This window comes from Hyla sarda, chromosome 4 (assembly GCF_029499605.1).
Source record: "Hyla sarda isolate aHylSar1 chromosome 4, aHylSar1.hap1, whole genome shotgun sequence".
NCBI classification, from domain to species: Eukaryota; Metazoa; Chordata; class Amphibia; order Anura; family Hylidae; genus Hyla; species Hyla sarda.
In genome coordinates, this window is record NC_079192.1 from 203,918,421 (window position 1) to 203,936,338 (window position 17,918).

Consider the following 17,918-nt stretch of genomic DNA (forward strand, 5'->3'; position numbering starts at 1 on the left):
ATGCAGGGGTTAAGACAATAGATGTGGAGAATTCACACTAAGATGGGCCATAAATTGTCCTGTTATGGGAACATAGACTAAATAGATAAGGATGAGAAAAAGGGGGAGGGAGGGGGGAGCAGGGGAGAGACTGATAATTAAGCAGGACAAAGTGAGATGCAAAAGAGAAGACAGTGCAGGTTATAAGAAATTTTGATAATGAGATAAGAAGCTCAAATCCACATTGAGTCCCCTGTTTTTCGAGTCAAAAAACAGTATCATTTTGGCCTCAAATGTCTTTCTCTCTTGTGTGTTTTTGAAATTCCCTCTCAGTATCTTGATTATGGAAGATACCCCATATAGCCGCCTTACAAAACATTTTATGATTTGCATCTGCATCACTGGACTAATACGGCTACTCAAATTTACTACATTATGGAAGATACCGCATATAGCAGCATTACAAAACCATTCCATACATGAGCTTACAATCAAGATACTGAGAGGGAATTTCAAAAACACACAAGAGAGAAAGACATTTGAGGCCAAAATGATACTGTTTTTTAACTCGAAAAACAGGGGACTCAATGTGGATTTGAGCTTCTTATCTCATTATCAAAATTTCTTATAACCTGCACTGTCTTCTCTTTTGCATCTCACTTTGTCCTGCTTAATTATCAGTCTCTCCCCTGCTCACCCCTCCCTCCCTCTTTTTCTCATCCTTATCTATTTAGTCTATGTTCCCATAGTAGGACAATTTTTGGCCCATCTTAGTGTGAATTCTCCACATCTATTGTCTTAACCCCTGCATATTTGTGAGATGTAACCTGTGTCTTCTGCTTGTGAGCTTAGATTTGCTTTGGACTTGATAAAGGGAGGAATCCCGAAAGCTTGTCTCTACAAAATTCTGTTAGTCCAATAAAAAAGGTATAACAAGATACTGCAACATTTTATGATTTGCATCTGCATCACTGGACTAATACGGCTACTCAAATTTACTGTATATATATACATTATATAGCCGTATTAGTCCAGTGATGCAAATCATAAAATGTTGCAGTATCTTGTAATACCTTTTTTATTGGACTAACAGAATTTTATGCAAGATTTTATGATTATATATATATATATATATATATATAATGTAAATGCTGTACCCACATTCCTTGACATTGGAAAACTGGAAGGGTTTTCTGGGCTTCTAATATGGATACAGTCATGGCCGTAAATGTTGACACCCCTGAAATTTTCAAGAAAACCCTTTGGAAAAAATAACTGAAATCAGTCGCTTCCTATAACCATCAATAAGCTTCTTCGACCTCTCAGCTGGAATGTTGGACCACTCTTCCTTTGCAAACTGCTCCAGGTCTCTCTAATTGGAAGAGCGCCTTTTCCCAACCACAGATGTTCAATGGGATTTAGATCTGGACTCATTGCTGGCCACTTCAGAACTCTCCAGTGCTTTGTTGCCATCCATTTCTGGGTGCTTTTTGACTTATGTTTGGGGTCATTGTCCTGCTGGAGGACCCAAGATTTTGGAAGCAAACCCTGCTTTCTGACACCACCATATTTTCCTTGTAGGCCTCATTGTGTTTTTGGTAAACAGAAGAATGATGTGCTTTAAAAAGCTCTATCTTGGTCTCATCTGACCACAAGACGTTTTCCCAGAAGGATTTTGGCATACTCAAGTTCATTTTGGCTAAATGTAGTCTTGCTTTTTTATGTCTCTGTGTCAGCAGTGGGGTCCTTCTGGGTCTCCTGTCCTAGCGTTTCATTTAATTTAAATGTCGACAGATAGTTTGCGCTGACACTGATGCTCCTTGAGCCTGCAGGACAGCTTGAATATCTTTGGAACTTGTTTGGGGCTGCTTATCCCCCATCTTCCTGCATTGACACCTTTCATCATTTTTTCTCTTCCGTCCATGCCCAGGGAGATAAGCTACAGTGCCATGGGTTGCAAACTTCTTGATAATGTTGCACACTGTGGACAAAGGCAAATTTAGATCTCTGGAGATGGACTTGTAACCTTGAGATTGTTGATATCTTTCCACAATTTTGGTTCTCAAGTCCTCAGACAGTTCTCTTTTCCTCTTACTGTTGTCCATGCTTAGTGTGGCACATACATACAATGCAAAGACTAAGTGAACTTCTCTCCTTTTTATCTGCTTTCCGGTGTGATTTTATTTATATTGCCCACACCTGTTACTTGCCCCAGGTGAGTTTAAAGAAGCATCACATGCTTGAAACAATCTTATTTTTCCACAATTTTGAAAGGGTGCCAATAATTATGTCCAGCCCATTTTTGGAGTTTGGTGTTGCATTATGTCCAATTTGCTTTTTTTCCTCTTTTTGGTTTAGTTCCAATACACACAAAGGGAATAAACATGTGTATAGCAAAATATGTGCTACTGCAATCCTTTTCTGTGAGAAATACTTCATTTTCTTGAAAAATTTCAGGGGTGCCAACATTTACGGCCATGACTGTATATCAACAAGCTATACATTTTTATTTGGGAGGGGCACTTTCGTTAATCAGCTGTTCCAAGGAGCCATGGCACTCATGCCACAGCCTCCTTAATATTCATATGTGCACTGTATGAGGTACTGCAGCTCTGTCTAATTCTAGCCAACAGGACAATGTACAGACATCTTTCAAAATATAGTCTTACCTGCCGCCTGTCTTGAAGATGAGATCTGCATTTGGTGCCCCTTTAGGATGCTGGTACCGAGGCCGCCGGTCCCTGTTTGTATTTGCTGGAGCTGGACGCTGTGCTAGAGACAGAAGCATTTCTGCAAATGAGCCAGGGGGAAAAAACAGTCAGTTTCTCTAAACCTCTTTAGCTGTTGTGTAAAAAGTGTTCTAGTAAAGCTGGGGCAGCATCATGTCACTTGGTGAAAATCACATGGTAAAATAACATGTGGTTTACCACAGTTTAATGGTAAGTATAGTTGGAACATATGCTTTTTAAATACTTCTCCTGTATTTGCCACAAAAACATAGTATTCTGCGGTAAAATGCATGCTTTAACCATGATTCTCAAATATGTGGGGCATGACTGTTACTTGGGTGCAACATAAACTTACCATTAGAGATTAACGCCAGCAAGTCATTTGTGGCTTAGCGGATTTATATTCAGGTGCATTTTTTTTTTTAAATCTTTGGATCTACTAAGTATAGTACAGAAGCTGTGGTTTGGATCACCAACTAAAACTAAACCGCTCTCAGATACTTGACCTATATGTCAACATTTCAACAATAATTCCTATGCTTGTTGATAAAATGCCCTTCACATACATTATCAACTTAGAATAAAAAAAAGACTGCCAAGTTTCAAATCTTGACAAATCTTGTTAAAAGAATTAACACTTAGGGAAAGAAGAGTAACTGGCGAGAAGCATGCTACAGGGTCGTGAACTCACAGTACACATTACCCAGAATAAATTTAGGTGAAGCTCAAGATTAGTACAATTGTATATTTAAAATACACATAGGGAACACTGTGTGGCCAGTCTAATAACTCCTCGCACAACTGCAGCATGATATAGCCTTTCACAATCACAGGTCTTGGTATAGTCCTGTTTTTTTTCCTCCTTTTGTCTACTCTAGGGGTAAAATGACACAATAAGGAAGTCCCGGGAAGTGATAATTGAAGTTTAACAGGCAGCTATCGCCAAGGCAAATAAAATAATGAGGTGCACCAAAAGGAGATGTTAGATGCCAAGGAAATACTTCTACCACTGTACAAGTCACTAGTCAGACCACAAATGGAATATTGTGTACAGTACTGGGCACCAGTGTACAAGAAAGATATAGTGGAGTTGGTTCAAAGACGGGCAACCAGGGTAATACGGGGAATGGGAGGACTACAGTACCCAGAAAGATCAAAATTAGAGTTATCTAGTTTACAAAATTGACGGCTTAGGGGGCGACCAAATAACTATGTATAAATATATCAGGGGACTGTACAGAGATCTCTCCCATGATCTATTTATACCCAGGACTGTATCTATGATAACGGGGCATCCTCTACGTCAATAGGAAGGAAGGTTTCTACACCAGCACAGCCGGGGATTCTTTACTGTAAGAGCAGTGAGACTATAGAACTTTCTGCCAAAGGACGTCGTCATAGGGAACTCAAAAAAAAAAAAGTTCCAAAGGCGTAAGGACACAATTATGAAGAGGAATGATAATAATACAGATTATGGATACTAGATTTATAGGGAGAGAAGCTGATAGTAGCCATCCCTCACTGCCTATTAAGTGAGCACAAACAAAAAAGAAAGGTGCTGGGATAAACAACAAGCAAGTGCAGGGAACAGGAATGTATCGGTGTATACATGAATACTTTGTATGGACAAAAATAGAGTTATTCTTTGAGTTTATATATATATATATATATATACAGAAGCTTATTATGAAAGTTTACCTAGAACGACTGGTGCAAAATCATGTTTTTTGTATGCAAAAACAATTTACTTTGTGTGTGTCATTTATTAGCATGTGAAGGATGAGCGCTATCAGCATTGTTATCAGAGAGGTCTACTGGAGTTCTATAATCTTTGTATCCATGCAAAAGCTAATACATCTCATGGAGGACCAGACAGATGCCACCATACATGACCGGTATTCTACGATGGCATTAGGACCAGTCAAGATCAAATACATAATTCGTACCTTGGTAGTCCTCTTGCTCCTGACGTTCATTGATGTCTAAAGTGAGTTTTTTCATCCTCATTCTTTCTTCTTGCTCTGCTTGCTGCTGATTCCAGTGGTTTGCAGCTAGTTGGGAGGACATGGGCACATTAAGAATCTTAAACTGTGGAGAAACAAAAACACAGAAGATGAGTGAACTCCACAACATTTTTATAGATTGGCAAAAAGATAACATTGTATTCAACTGTGACTGCATGTTCTTTTCTTTATACTTCCTTTCGTCCTAGTAGGTTCAGGCCAATTAATAAACTGACAGCAAGGGGATTTATTTCAGCTCTCATAACATGAATGTTCTTAAGGAGTGTGCAGACAATCAGCTAACCAACTACGTTATGGACTAGAGAACACTAAAGCGTGGTGATTTTATAGCTGTAATCCTTTCCATTCACTATTCTATCCAAGTTCTGGAGTTTCCCTTTTAGTAAATAATACTTTGTGGAAGAGATTAGTCTTCATATGCAGAGTTTTTATTTGCCAAGAGTGCAGATACCCAGAAAGCAACCACAATTAGGTAACACAATACTGTGAAAGTCTTATCCACCACTGAGATCAGGAGTCAAGAAATAAAACCCTCTCTCTAGGCTTCATTCTAATTTACTAAATATCTGTATAATACTTCAACTGCACCCCTCCAGTTTATCAGGCAGGTGGTGGAAAAGGGCATTAAAAGGTGATATATAGTTGCTTAGGGTTGGGAGACAGAAGAAATGACAGCAGTGAAATAGTCCTATTTAGCAGAAGTAAGTGTAGACATATGTACAGCAATGAAGATCAAAAAGGGAACCATACAGATGAAAGTTACATTTTCAAATGATTAATACAAATCTCAGCAGTAGGGTTTAGCTTACTAGACCTGCATATAACTGAGGTTATTGAGAAAACTCCTATACCCTAGCAGTAAAAACTAAATTACAATAAATCACCCAGTCATAGAAGTTATAAGATAAAAAATAGGCTGGTATTTATTGTACAAATATGCATAAAATGTAGGAGACTTTACTGTTAGATCACAGGGCCCTTATAGTCTGTATAGTCACCAATAAAAAAAAAAAACTGATTAAAGAGTTAAAAAAAACAGATTAAAGAGTTAAAAAATGCTCCTATAACTGAAACAATGCGTGATATATAAGCATATGTATATAATTGTTGCTGTTAGTCCCATAAAATTTTGTAAAATGCTTTTTTGCAGGAGAATGAATTTTAAATGATAAGCTCTTGTACCACAATTCTTCATTATCAGCCTGGTGATTTATCAAGTATTTCTTTCTTTCTTTCTTTTTTTTAAAACTTTTTAATCTGTTTAAAAGATTATTATTAGTGACTACACTGACAAAAAAGGCCCTGTGTTCTAACAGTCATGTGCCTACACATTTATGTATACATGTACAATAAATAACAACATATTTGTAAGCTGATGCAACTCAAACAGATGAAGAAAGAGGAGCACTCACCCTAGGTCTCTTAAATGGGACTGTCAGATACTGCTGTGTCCATGCGTCATGGACCCACTTCCTTGATTGACAGCTGTGAGCACAGGGCTCACAGCTGGAGGAAAAATCCTCCCACTGTCAGCTTGTGTCCCGCTACTGTCAGTGAGGACAAGCTGGGAGTTGTAGTTTACCTAATGCTAGGGGAGATGTGAGCAGACAGCATACTGAGGGAGGGGGCGGAAACCTGCACAGTGAGGCCCACGCCCCCTTCCTTTCAGAGGAATTCAGACTAGTGAGCTAAATTAAAAGTGTAATAAAAAAATAAATAAAGGCGCTAGACACAAAAATGAGATGTACATGGTCAGAAGTAGGTACTGAGTGATAAATTAAAAAAAATGTTTTTTGTTGGATCTGACAGGTATGCTTTAACTGTAGTCTTTATTTAAGATTAATTTATATACAGCCAACATCTTCAAGCAGAGTGTAGAGCAAGGTAGGCCAGAGCATGCACCCAAGCGACAGCAACTGTGTCACGCCTGATGAAATGCCTAGCAGGCGTGAAACAGCGGCTGTCACTGAGGCGCACGCTCCTTCCTAACTTGCTCTACACTTTGCACAAAGGTGTTGTCTGTATATGAATTCATCTTGAAAAGACTAAAGGTAAGAAACCTAGTGTGAGTGCCCTATTGTTTTCATCTCTTCGTGTTGCGTAAGTTTAAAGGGAATGTGTCATCAGAAAATTAACTATTTAAATCAAGGGGGTTAAATCTGTCACACTGTAGCTCAGCGAATCACTGGCTGCCGCGGTGTACTGCCAGTGAGTGGCTGAGCGGCAGTGTGACATATTGATGTCAAGCATCAATATGTCATATCACCACTCAGCCAATCACAGGATGAGGCAGAAAACCTGATGTGGCCAGTAGTTCGCTAAGCTGCACAGTGATGCATTGACCACTGGCAACTTAATTTATTTATTTATTATTTATAAGAAACAGGCTGGGCATCTCAAAAATAAAAAGACACCCTTCTGCTGGAGTACCCCTTTAAATCTAATATCTATACCTTATTCTAGCCAAGTTATTACGAAACTCCACCAAACTGGGTCACAGCAAACTTTTTCTGACATGAGTTTTGCCACAAATGCAATCAAACTAGTCATTGTTAAAATCTGTAGCGTGCTCATTTCTGCTGGGATATTTTCCACTACATGTAGGTGGGATTTTGAAAACCCCCTCCATATACACTATAATGTACATTGCTGCTACATTATGTTAGGGCACGTGAAGGGATTAAAGGGGCACCGTTTAAAAAATAAACAAAAAAAACTTGACAACGTTGCAATGTAAAAAGTTTTCATCAGTCAGGGTCTGTATGTTCAGACCACTATAGATAGCTAGAACTAGCTGGGGGAAGACACTAAGAGACACAAGCTTACAATGTTTGTCTATGGAAATGTGTTGGTCAGCTGCACTTTTCTCCCCGCTTGTTCTAAAAATTGGTCGGGGTCGGAACCTGGAATGATCAAAACTAGAGATGAGTAGTTTTTGAAAAATTAGATTCGGCCGATTCCCCGAATTTTCCGAAAAAATCTGGTTAGATCCGAATTTATTTGCGACGAGTCTGTATTAAAAATGGCTATTTCTGGCCTATAGAGAGCCTCAATAGGGGTGTAGAACACTTTGACTTGCTGTAACACGCATAAGGTGTGTGCTAGGTTAGTGAAATAATACTGTTATTCAGTATGACATGCAGATTAGAGACGTCGCTATTAGAATCACTGTTGCAGAGCGGCACAATGACAAAGCCTGGAGGTGGCATCAGTATGAGGAGACTATATAGTGGCTGAATGACTGCGTGGAGGTGGCGGCAGCATGAAGAGACCATATAGTGGCTGAACGACACAGCGTGGAGGTGGCGGCAGCAAGAGGAGATCATATAGTGGCTGAATGACACAGCTTTGAGTTGGCGGCAGCATGAGGAGACCATACACAGTTGATGAATAACAGCGTGGAGGTGACAGCAGCATGAGTAGACCATATAGTAGCTGAACGACAGCCTGGAGTTGGCGGCAGCATGAAGAGACCATATAGTGGCTGAATGACACAGCTTGGATTTGGCAGCAGCATGAGGAGATCATATACATATATAGTGGCTGAATGACACAGCCTAGAGTTTGCGGCAGCATGAGGAGACCATAAAGTGGCTGAATGACACAGCCTGGAGCTGGCATCAGCATGAGGAGAAAATATTGTGGCAGTATGAGACAGCCTGGAGCTGGCATCAGCATGAGGAGAACATATGGTGGCAGTATGAGACAGCCTGGAGCTGGCAGCACATGAGAACATATGGTGGCAGAATGAGACAGCCTGTAGGTGGCATCAGCAGTCCTGAAAGTGACCCAGTGACATAGTGGGGCAGTGGGTGGAAATACCAGTACCTGGTGATGAAGGTGGGTGAAGAAAGGAGAACTTGGCATCAGATGTGTGGCATCAGGCAGGTGGCAGAATCAGAATAGTAGCTGAGGCAGGTAGGCAGAAGAAAACTGTCTCTTTTGTAAAAGTGTTAGTGTGCACAATGAAGTATTGAGGATATGCATTACCTTAAACGTAACTTTCAATAATATGCTTAGCATAAAATATATGTACCCAAATTTTTTTTTTAAAATAAAACAAAAGGAAAGGTGTGCAAAAAACACCATGTGCCACCTACCACACCAAGTATTGATGTGATGCAAAGACCTCTAAAAGGTGGAAGGGAACAACATATGGTTCATTGTAATCGGTGGGGGTAAAAAACTTCCCCTGTAAGGCCCTACTCTTGCATTATTAATTCCTTTCTTGGAAAGTGTTACTCCGCCTAAAAAGTGCGTCCCCCCCCCCCCCACACACACACACACATCCCTGCTGGGCCAGTATAATGGATCAGGGACAGTTACATGTATTACATATGACATCACACACTGAACTCAAACATAATGGAACTTTAGATGTGGACGCACCTGATAAATCCGGAATATTACTTCCCATTCATATCAATAATAATAGTAAGTATTACACTATGAATCGGTGACTTTTCCAACAAGAGTTAATCGCTTATACTATAATTGTAGTAATAAATCTCCATATCTATTGTTTTCCCTAGAACATGAAGGTCTCATACTGAACATAGTTTTAAATGACCACAAACAAGAAAAAGAAAAGTGCGGAGCGCTCACCGTTCCGATGTCCGGCAGATACCATGAAGTGACTCCAGTACCTCTTCGGTCTATGCGGAGACCAGGTACTGCCGGACATCGGAACGGTGAGCGATCCGCACTTTTCTTTTTCTTGTTTGTGGTTTATTATTGCATTCCTATGTTTTTTGCGCTCCCGTCTTTTTCCTCAGACATACACACCTGATTCACTCGTAGTCATTTTCTGTGCTACCACGGTAGCAAAGATATACACAGACTGAGCGGTGGTGCCGACTATTGCTGTTTTCTATGAGTGATTACTGAACATTGTTTTGTTTGTTGTTGTACAGTTAGGCGGTATCGTTATTAACCCTTATTATACCCCATTATTTACACTGCTGACAAATCCTACATAACCCAGGATCTCACAGATCCTCCTGTATACGGACGTGTGTACACGATTTTATTCCTCTACCAACTGGACTCTTCTTCTGGTTATATCTTCTCTATTACCGCGTTTATACTGGAGATCAGTCCGGACCTTCCCCGACATCATGTCCACAAGTGGTTTATACTTAAAGTATTAGTGCGGTCGTTGTGAGTCTAACATATGTCGTGTCTGTCAGAATTATTATCCCATTTATTGTCATTTGTTTTAGCCTTTGTTAAATTCTAAAAAAACAAGTTGAATTTAAGGGGCAGCCGCACACAGGAACCTCTCTCAATTTTTCAACCTGCAAACACTGCCATTTCCCAGGGTTTTAAGGTGGAAATAGGGAGAGGTTCCTGTGTGGGGCCGCCCTTTATAAGACGAGTAACACTTTCCTCAAAAAGGTGGAAAAGAACAACGTATTGTCCATTGTAGCAGGTGGGGGTAAAAAATTCCCCTGTAAGGCCCTACTCTTGCCCTATTAATTCCCTTGTTGGCAAGTGTTACCTCACACAGGAAACGCTCTCTACTTCCACCTAAAAACCCTGTGAAATGGCAGTGTTTGTAGGTGGACATAGGGAGAAGTTCCTAGGGCGAGTAACACTTGCCAAGAAGGGCATTATTAATGCGAGAGTAGGACCTTACAGGGAAAGTTTTTACCCCCATTGGTTACAATGGACCATACGTTGTTCCCTTCCGCCTTTTAGGAGGTCTTTGCATGAAATCAATACTTGGTAATGTAGGTGGTACATGGTGTTTTTTGCACCCCTTTCCTTTTGTTTGACTAAAAAAATAATAATTTGGGTCAATATATTTTATTCTAAGAAAAGTTACGTTTTAGCTAATGCATATCCTCAATACTTACTTGTGGTCTGATGCGGAGGAATGTCTGTAACTGGGGAGCAGCGCCTTAAATATGTTTTGCACTATCCATATTTGTGAAGTGTTGGTGTGGCACCAAGGTCGATCTACTCTGATGCATCAGGCATTGGTGGGTGGAAATCCTAGCTGATGCATGCCTGATTCATCTTCCCAAAGATCATTCTCTACATTTTTCGTGGACAGACGAGTTCTCCTTGGGGTTACTACGGCTCCTGCTGCACTAAACACCCGCTCTGATGGCTTTTCCAGGGCAAACTCTGCTAGTTGCGGCCACAAACTAAGTTTGGCCGCCCAGAAGTCCAGCGGATCTTCAAGGTGTGTTGGCATGGTCATGTCAAGGTATGCCACCACCTGATGGTTCAGGTCCTGCTCCAGGTCTACCTGCTGCTGATGAGTTGCTTCACTATGCGGGTGAAGAAAGCTACTCATCAGTGACTGTAGACTCCGGCTGCTGCTGATTTTTCTGGAACTGCTCCTGCCACCCCACCCATCCCCAGCAGCCATGGCAGTGGAAGGTGAGCGCAGAGGGCCCCCCGAGTGAGACCTGACAGAGGATGGACGATGGCACAGATAGGCATCAGCCAACTGACGACATAGGATGTCTCTGGAGTAGGTCAGTTTGTCTTCCCTCTCAGCAGGTGTAAAAAGAGGCCCCCCATTTTGAGCCGGCAGCAAGGGTCCAATAAGGTGGAGAGCCAGAAGTCATCTCGAATGGTGAAAATTCTGCGGTCACTACACAAGCAAGTGAGCATCCATCATGCCATTTGTGCAAGTGACTTGGAGGGACTCCCTGCCTCCATGTCCACTGCATACTGCCACGGTGTGTCTGGGTCCACTATCTCACCTTCCTCATAACCCTCTAGCTCCTCCTCTCCTGTCAGATGACTAGAAAAACCGCCCATCTCGCAAAACCTAAACTGTGCTCCACTGTGCCCCTCCCCCTCGTGTTAAGCCATTACAGGGCTCATGTGGCTGTGAAATGTAGCGACATGTCTCCAGTGCCCTGACCATCCATCGTTTCCAACACGTGTTGTAGTAAATAAAGCGGTGGAATGACGTTATTCATCCCGCAATCCTGGCTACTGACTAATAAGTTGGCTTCCTCAAAGGGCCCGAGCAAATGGCAGGTATCATGTATAAGCTGCCACTGGTTTACATTGAAGTTACACAGGGGAATCCCCCTATCCTCTTGGATCACCAAGAAATCGGTGATGGCTTTTCTCTGACACCACTTAGTGCATATATGAGGGGAGTACAATAGGTAGGCTCCACTACGCTTAAAACAGTATTTGTCTACAATACCAGCAGGTGTGTACGTTTGGCTGGCCTTTCACAATATCTAGGCTAGGGATCGATCGATATTGATTTTTTTTTTAGAGCAGATACCAGTAACCTGTGAACTTTCAGGCCGATAGCCGATAACTTATACCAATATTCCGTGCATTTTAATCCCCCCCCACCTGGGCGCTTTAAATCAATGGACTGCAGCGGCTTTTGCGGGGCCAGAGACCGCCGCCCGCTTCTCTCCCCCCTGCCTGTCCTGGGTCAAACCACCGCCGCTGCCATAGACCGCTGCCGCCAACTGCTTCTCTCCCCCTGCCTGTCCTGGGGTTCAGAGTCCAACCACCACCGCTGCCAGAGACCGCAGCAGCCCCATTGCCTCCCCCATCCACGGTTTTATAATTACCTCTTCCCGGGGTCCGCTCTACTTCTGTCATTGAGCGCCGGGCCACTGACGGTGACGTCGCGTTGAAGACGTTACTTGTCATTGGACAGCGCACAGCAACAGCGCAGGACGCCGCCGGAGCCAGAAGTAGCGCAAACCCCGGGAACAAGTAATTATAAAACCGGGGATGTGGGAGGCAATGGGGCGGCGGCGGTCTCTGGCAGCAGCGATGGTTGGACTTAGGACAGGCAGGGGGAGAGAAGCTGGTGGCGGCGGCGGTCTCTGGAAGCGGGGTGGTTGGACTCAGGACAGGCAGGGGGAGGGAAGAGGGCGGCGGCGGTCTCTGGCTCCGCAAAAGCCGCTGCAGTTCATTGATTTACAGTGCCCAAATTATCGGCAAGGTAATTGCTGATACCAATAACTTAGAAAATCGTGAATATCAGCTGATAATATCGGCCAAACCGATAATTGGTCGATCACTAATCTAGGCCCTTAAGCCTTTAACAGGAACAAAATGGTACACCACTTAGATGTATGTATGTGGTATGCACTTATGAGGGGAGTACAATGCGCTCCACTATGCTTAAAACCGTATTTGTCTACAACACTAGCAAATGTGTACTTTTGGCTGGCCTTTAATAGTATCTAGGCCCTTAAGACTTTAACAGTACACCACTTAGATGTATGCACAGGTTACACTTAATAGAGGACAATTCGCTTTTAGTGCTCTGCTCATCCTAACTGGCTGGCTACTATTAGCTTTTCAGTTGTTGTACACTCCAGTGCTGTAGCACACAGTCGCTGTGTACTACACCCAAAATTGCACTCTCTCAATCTCACTCCCTTCCCTGTCAGTGGTTCTAGGCTGGATTTGGGCTCGAGATGAATCACTGCTGTAATACACCCAAAATTGCTCTCTCTCTCTCTCTCTCAATCTCTCTCCCTTCCCTATCTGTGCTTCTAGGCTGGATTTGGGCTTGAGGTGAATCGCTGTTGAAAAAAAGCTTTTCAGTGCAACACACTGCTCTCTGTCCCTCTCTCTCTGCAATAGAACATTGATGTGAGTGGCCGCAAGATGGCTGCCGATTATATAGGGCTTTGATATCACAGGGGTGGCTGGCTGTTGATAGGCTCATTGCGATTCAGAGTCATCCAGCCGATCCTTTTATCCGCCTTCCCAGAATTCCTTGCCCTATGTCCTCACATGTGGATCCGCCATTTTAGATGCCCAGCCCCTGGAGCATGGACCGCACTAAATGGAGTTTAAGGAAGCGATTTGCGTGATCAAATCGCGGCGATAGGGAATAAGATGTCTAGGGGTGGAATACCCCTTTAATGAAATGAATAATACCACATATATGTCTGTATAATATCACATATAAACTGTAAGAAGTTTAAACTTCTATCTTGAATATTAACCTCTATGATTCAACACTTACCTGTTGTTTGTTGCCTCTTCTTGTCAGCATTACGAAAGGCATTGTATCACTGCATTCCGTCTCTCCTTCCCCACTTCCCAATGTTTGTCCTTTCTTTAGCTGACTTTTCAGATGTAGGGGAATTGCAACATCTAGTTGATGCACTTTCACAGACTCTCCACTACGCTGCTAAAATACACAAAGAAAAACAAAACAAACCCATATTTTAAACAATAAGATAGAAAAACAAAGAACTAGCAGAACAAACACTTTTCTACTGGCTGTGTATGTGTATGGCGTTGTAGCCAAGACCTATTCATATGTAAGTAGCAAGTTTGAGAGTACCAGACAGTGGTCATGGACAATAGCAGCGCTGTTTTTGGGTTTAAAGGGGTACTTAGGTGGGAAAAAAAAATTCTAATCAACTGGTGCCAGAAAGTTAAACAGATTTGTAAATCACACAGGGTTTTTCCATTTTTGCACTTTAGTTTTTGCCTCATCACCTTCTAAAAATCATAATGCTTTCAATTTTGCACCTACAGACCCATATGAGGGCTTATTTTTGGCGCCACCCATTGTAATTTGTAATGTCATCAATCATTTCACCACAACATCAGAAAATAAATATTTGTGGGGCAAAATTGGAAAAAAAAGCCATTTTGTAAATTTTTGCGGTTAAGAGAGTACAAAAATGGGGGGGGGGGGGGGTTCTTGAGAGCACTACTGTGTGCAGTAACCTAACTTAGGTTAGGCGTCATAGTGGAGCACAGATCACTGCTCGCAGCCTGTATGCAGATTACTACCTGCAATCCCGGACAACTGAAGTCTGGAAAGTCACAACACGGGGATCACTGCCCTATTGAGTTAACTGAGTCCCAGTAGCCTCCGTACATTCCATTATGAAAGTATTAGCTTTGATTTTAGCCAGAAAGACGTAACATCAACTATCTACTACATATCAAAGGACAATGGGATGCATATGAATGAAGTTCCCCAAGCACTAGGCGTTAATAGCGGACAAACAGGATACCTGTGACACTAACAATGAATATCGCCAACAACACCTTTGCTAATATCAGCAATTTGATGAACCCGCACCTCTTTGTTGTCCTATCCTCTTTTTCACAACAAATAGGCTTACACTATTGCATTTTTCTCTGCACACAGCCACTTCAATGGGGGCAGCCTTGAAAAACAACAGTTAGTCATTCAAATAGTCGTTTTGTTCTGAATTTCTTCTACAACATTGGTTACTGAGACATATCTAATTTCTTATACCTTTTTATCTATTCCTCAATGAAGACATAAGCATTATCCCTATAGCGCTGGTATTTACTTATTTTATTTAATTTACAAATCTGTTCAACTTTCTGGCACCAGTTGATTGGAAAAAAATTTTTTTTCCCACCAGAGCACCCCTTTAAGGGAACCTGTCAGCATATTTATACAGTCCTAACTAAAGAAATACCTACAGGCTTCCTCAACACGAAAAAGAGTAACATTTTAACTTTTTTTTTAAGTTTTTATTCAAACAGCCATGTAAGGGCTTGTTTTTGGGAGACAAATTTTACTTTGTAATGGCACAATTTTTGGGTTCATAAGAGTTACTGATAAAATGTTGATTTTTCTTTCCACTGGGTAATGAGGGGGGGTTCGGTATTGTGTTTAATTTTTTGTGTTTTAAATTTACGCCATTATTGTACCACTGTGTGGTTAAATACATACCATATTATCATATTATTCTCTGGGTTAGTAAGATTGCAGCAATACCAAAGAGAGTGTTGCTACATTACAAAACTTTTTTTTTCTAAATTTTTTCTTGACTGATGTAGGTGGGGCCTTGTGTTTTTGCACCTGTAGTTTTCATTGACATACTTTTCAGCTGCATAAAAACGTTTTTTTTTTTTGGGGAAGCAGATTAAAAAGGTTTTTCAGCGGGAGTTTTTTTTTTTCATCATATTTGTGCTCTTGAGCTTTTTTTAAGCACAAATAAAACATAGAAACTTCATTTTTTTTTAAACAAAGTATATTCGAAATATTTTTTATTTACCATAATGAGTGCTATAGCAAGAATTTATTTTAATGAGAGTTACCCTTTAATAAAATTTGATATTGCTTTCATTACTTTTTCCGTACTTAATTTCTAGAGATCAATGGGGTTTGTTTTATGTAGGTTGATTATGTTGTAGATTATCTATCCCTTATTTTGGATACTTTTTACATTCATGTAGGTTTGTGTCATTATAAAAAGTGCCTGCTGTAGAAAAAATTACAGCTGGTCACTAATGGGTTAACTATATATATATATATATATATATATATATAAAAAAAACTAAAGTTTTTGTACTCCAATAAAAATTCTTGTTGGATGGCAGGGTTGATACCCATGGTGCTATGTCCCCTAATGACATTAATCCGATAACGACCATGAACGAGTATAGACGTCCAGGTTGGCGGGCGTTCCCGCACCTGGACGTCTATACTCGTCCATTATTCTCGTGGGTGCTGCCCAGTGCACCCACGAGATCGCGGCAGGGACTCGGCTGTATCACACAGCCGGGACCCTGCTGCACTGCCAGGACCGAAGTAAACTTCGGTCCCGGCAGTTTTAACCCTTACAGCCGCGGTCGGAAGTGACCGCGGGCTGTAAGTGTTATGACAGAGGGAGGGAGCTCCCTCTGTCTCCTCTGCAGAACCCCGCATCGCGATCGCGGGGTGCTGCGTGTAATACGCGGCTGGCCGGGACCTGCCACACTGCCGGGAGTGAAGTTCACTTCACTCCCGACAGTTTAACCCTTACAGCCGCGGTCAGAAGTGACCGCGCGCTGTAAGGAGTTCTGACAGAGGGAGGGGGCTCCCTCTGTCTCCTCTGCAGCACCCCGCAGCGCGATTGCGGGGTGCTGTGTGTGGCCGCACTGCCGGGAGTGAAGTTCACTTCACTCTTGACAGTTTAACCCCTACAGCCGCGGTCAGAAGTGACCGCGCGTTGTAAGGAGTTCTGACAGAGGGAGGGGGCTCCCTCTGTCTCTCCTGCAGCACCCCGGAGCATCGCGGGGTGCTGCTGCATACCTGGGCAGCCGGGGGTCCTACAAAGACCCCCAGGTCTGCCCTGGGTATTGCCTGCTAGTGAAATATGCTGCCTGCTAGTGAAAACTGGCAGGCAGCATATAACTGCAATGCTTTGGAATACTAAGTATTCCAAAGCATTAAAAAGTGTAAAAATAAATAAATAAAATAAAAGTGTAAAAATGTAATAAGTGTGTAAAAAAAAAAAAAAAAAAAAAAATATTAAAAATACATTTATTAAATGAATCTAATAAAAAAAAAATGCATGATGTGTAGGATCGCATTGGCGGACATCCGCAGCATGTAATATGCTGCGGATGTCCGCCACGTGATCCTACACATTATGCAGCAGTCACGGTAATGAGCTCGCTGCTGCGGCTGGGTAGCTTTGTGCGTCCACTCATAACGGCGGATTTCCCGCCAGTAGTCATGAGCGGACACACTGAGCTACCCAGCCGCAGCAGTAATGGATATATTCGCCATGAGCGGGTGCTTATTCCCACAACATGGCGGATATATCCATCAGGAGCCTTAACTGTCACAGACAGACGCGTTATACTGCCAGCCGACCAAGGACTAATCAGAGAGGTCTCTGGTCCAGCCAATAACTTGTAGAGGTGCGGTATATAAATGGGGTCACTTGTGGGGGTGGGGGTACTGTTCTGCCCTGAAAGCCAAATGGCGCTCCTCTCCTTCTGAGTCCTACCACGCGGCCAAAGAACCATATATGGCCAAAGCGGGGGTATTTCCGAACATGGGACAAGCAGCTAAATCAAATATAGGGTGCATTTCTTTCAATATCAGAAGTGATGTACAAAAAATATGCCCCCCAAATGATGCATTTGTGAAAAATTGCAATTTTCGAATTTTTTACACTGACTTGGTAATAATTCCTGCCAAAAAACTATGGTGTTAAAATACTCACTGTACCCCCTAGCGAATACCTTGAGGGGTCTAGTTTTTAAAATGGGGTCATTTGGGGAGGGTGTTCCTATGTTCTACTACCTTTTAATTTCTGCAAACCTTGCATAGCACATAAAAAAAGATGTACTTTTCAAATTTTCTAAATTTCAAGTTAAATTGTTAGGCTTCTAACTAATTTAAAATGTTAATTAAAAACTAAAAAATGACGTCAAAATAAAGTAGACATCTGAAAGTATA

General features: G+C 42.0%; 1 protein-coding gene across 7 annotated transcripts in view; it reads right to left on the bottom strand.

Annotated features, from left to right (window-relative positions):
- Positions 1–17,918, bottom strand: part of UPF2 (UPF2 regulator of nonsense mediated mRNA decay) — a 96,144-nt gene that overhangs the window by 1,957 nt on the left and 76,269 nt on the right. For 5 of the 7 annotated variants that reach the window (XM_056573314.1, XM_056573319.1, XM_056573317.1 and 2 more), the window contains exons 19-21: positions 13,713–13,880; positions 4,655–4,796; positions 2,649–2,769 (exon numbers count right to left, since the gene is read on the bottom strand). In XM_056573314.1, coding sequence (XP_056429289.1) covers positions 2,649–2,769; positions 4,655–4,796; positions 13,713–13,880 — 431 coding nt within the window. Of the gene's footprint in view, positions 1–2,644; positions 2,770–4,654; positions 4,797–13,712; positions 13,881–17,918 lie in introns of those variants that run through there. The other 2 variants (XM_056573316.1, XM_056573315.1) reach the window with 2 other exon arrangements.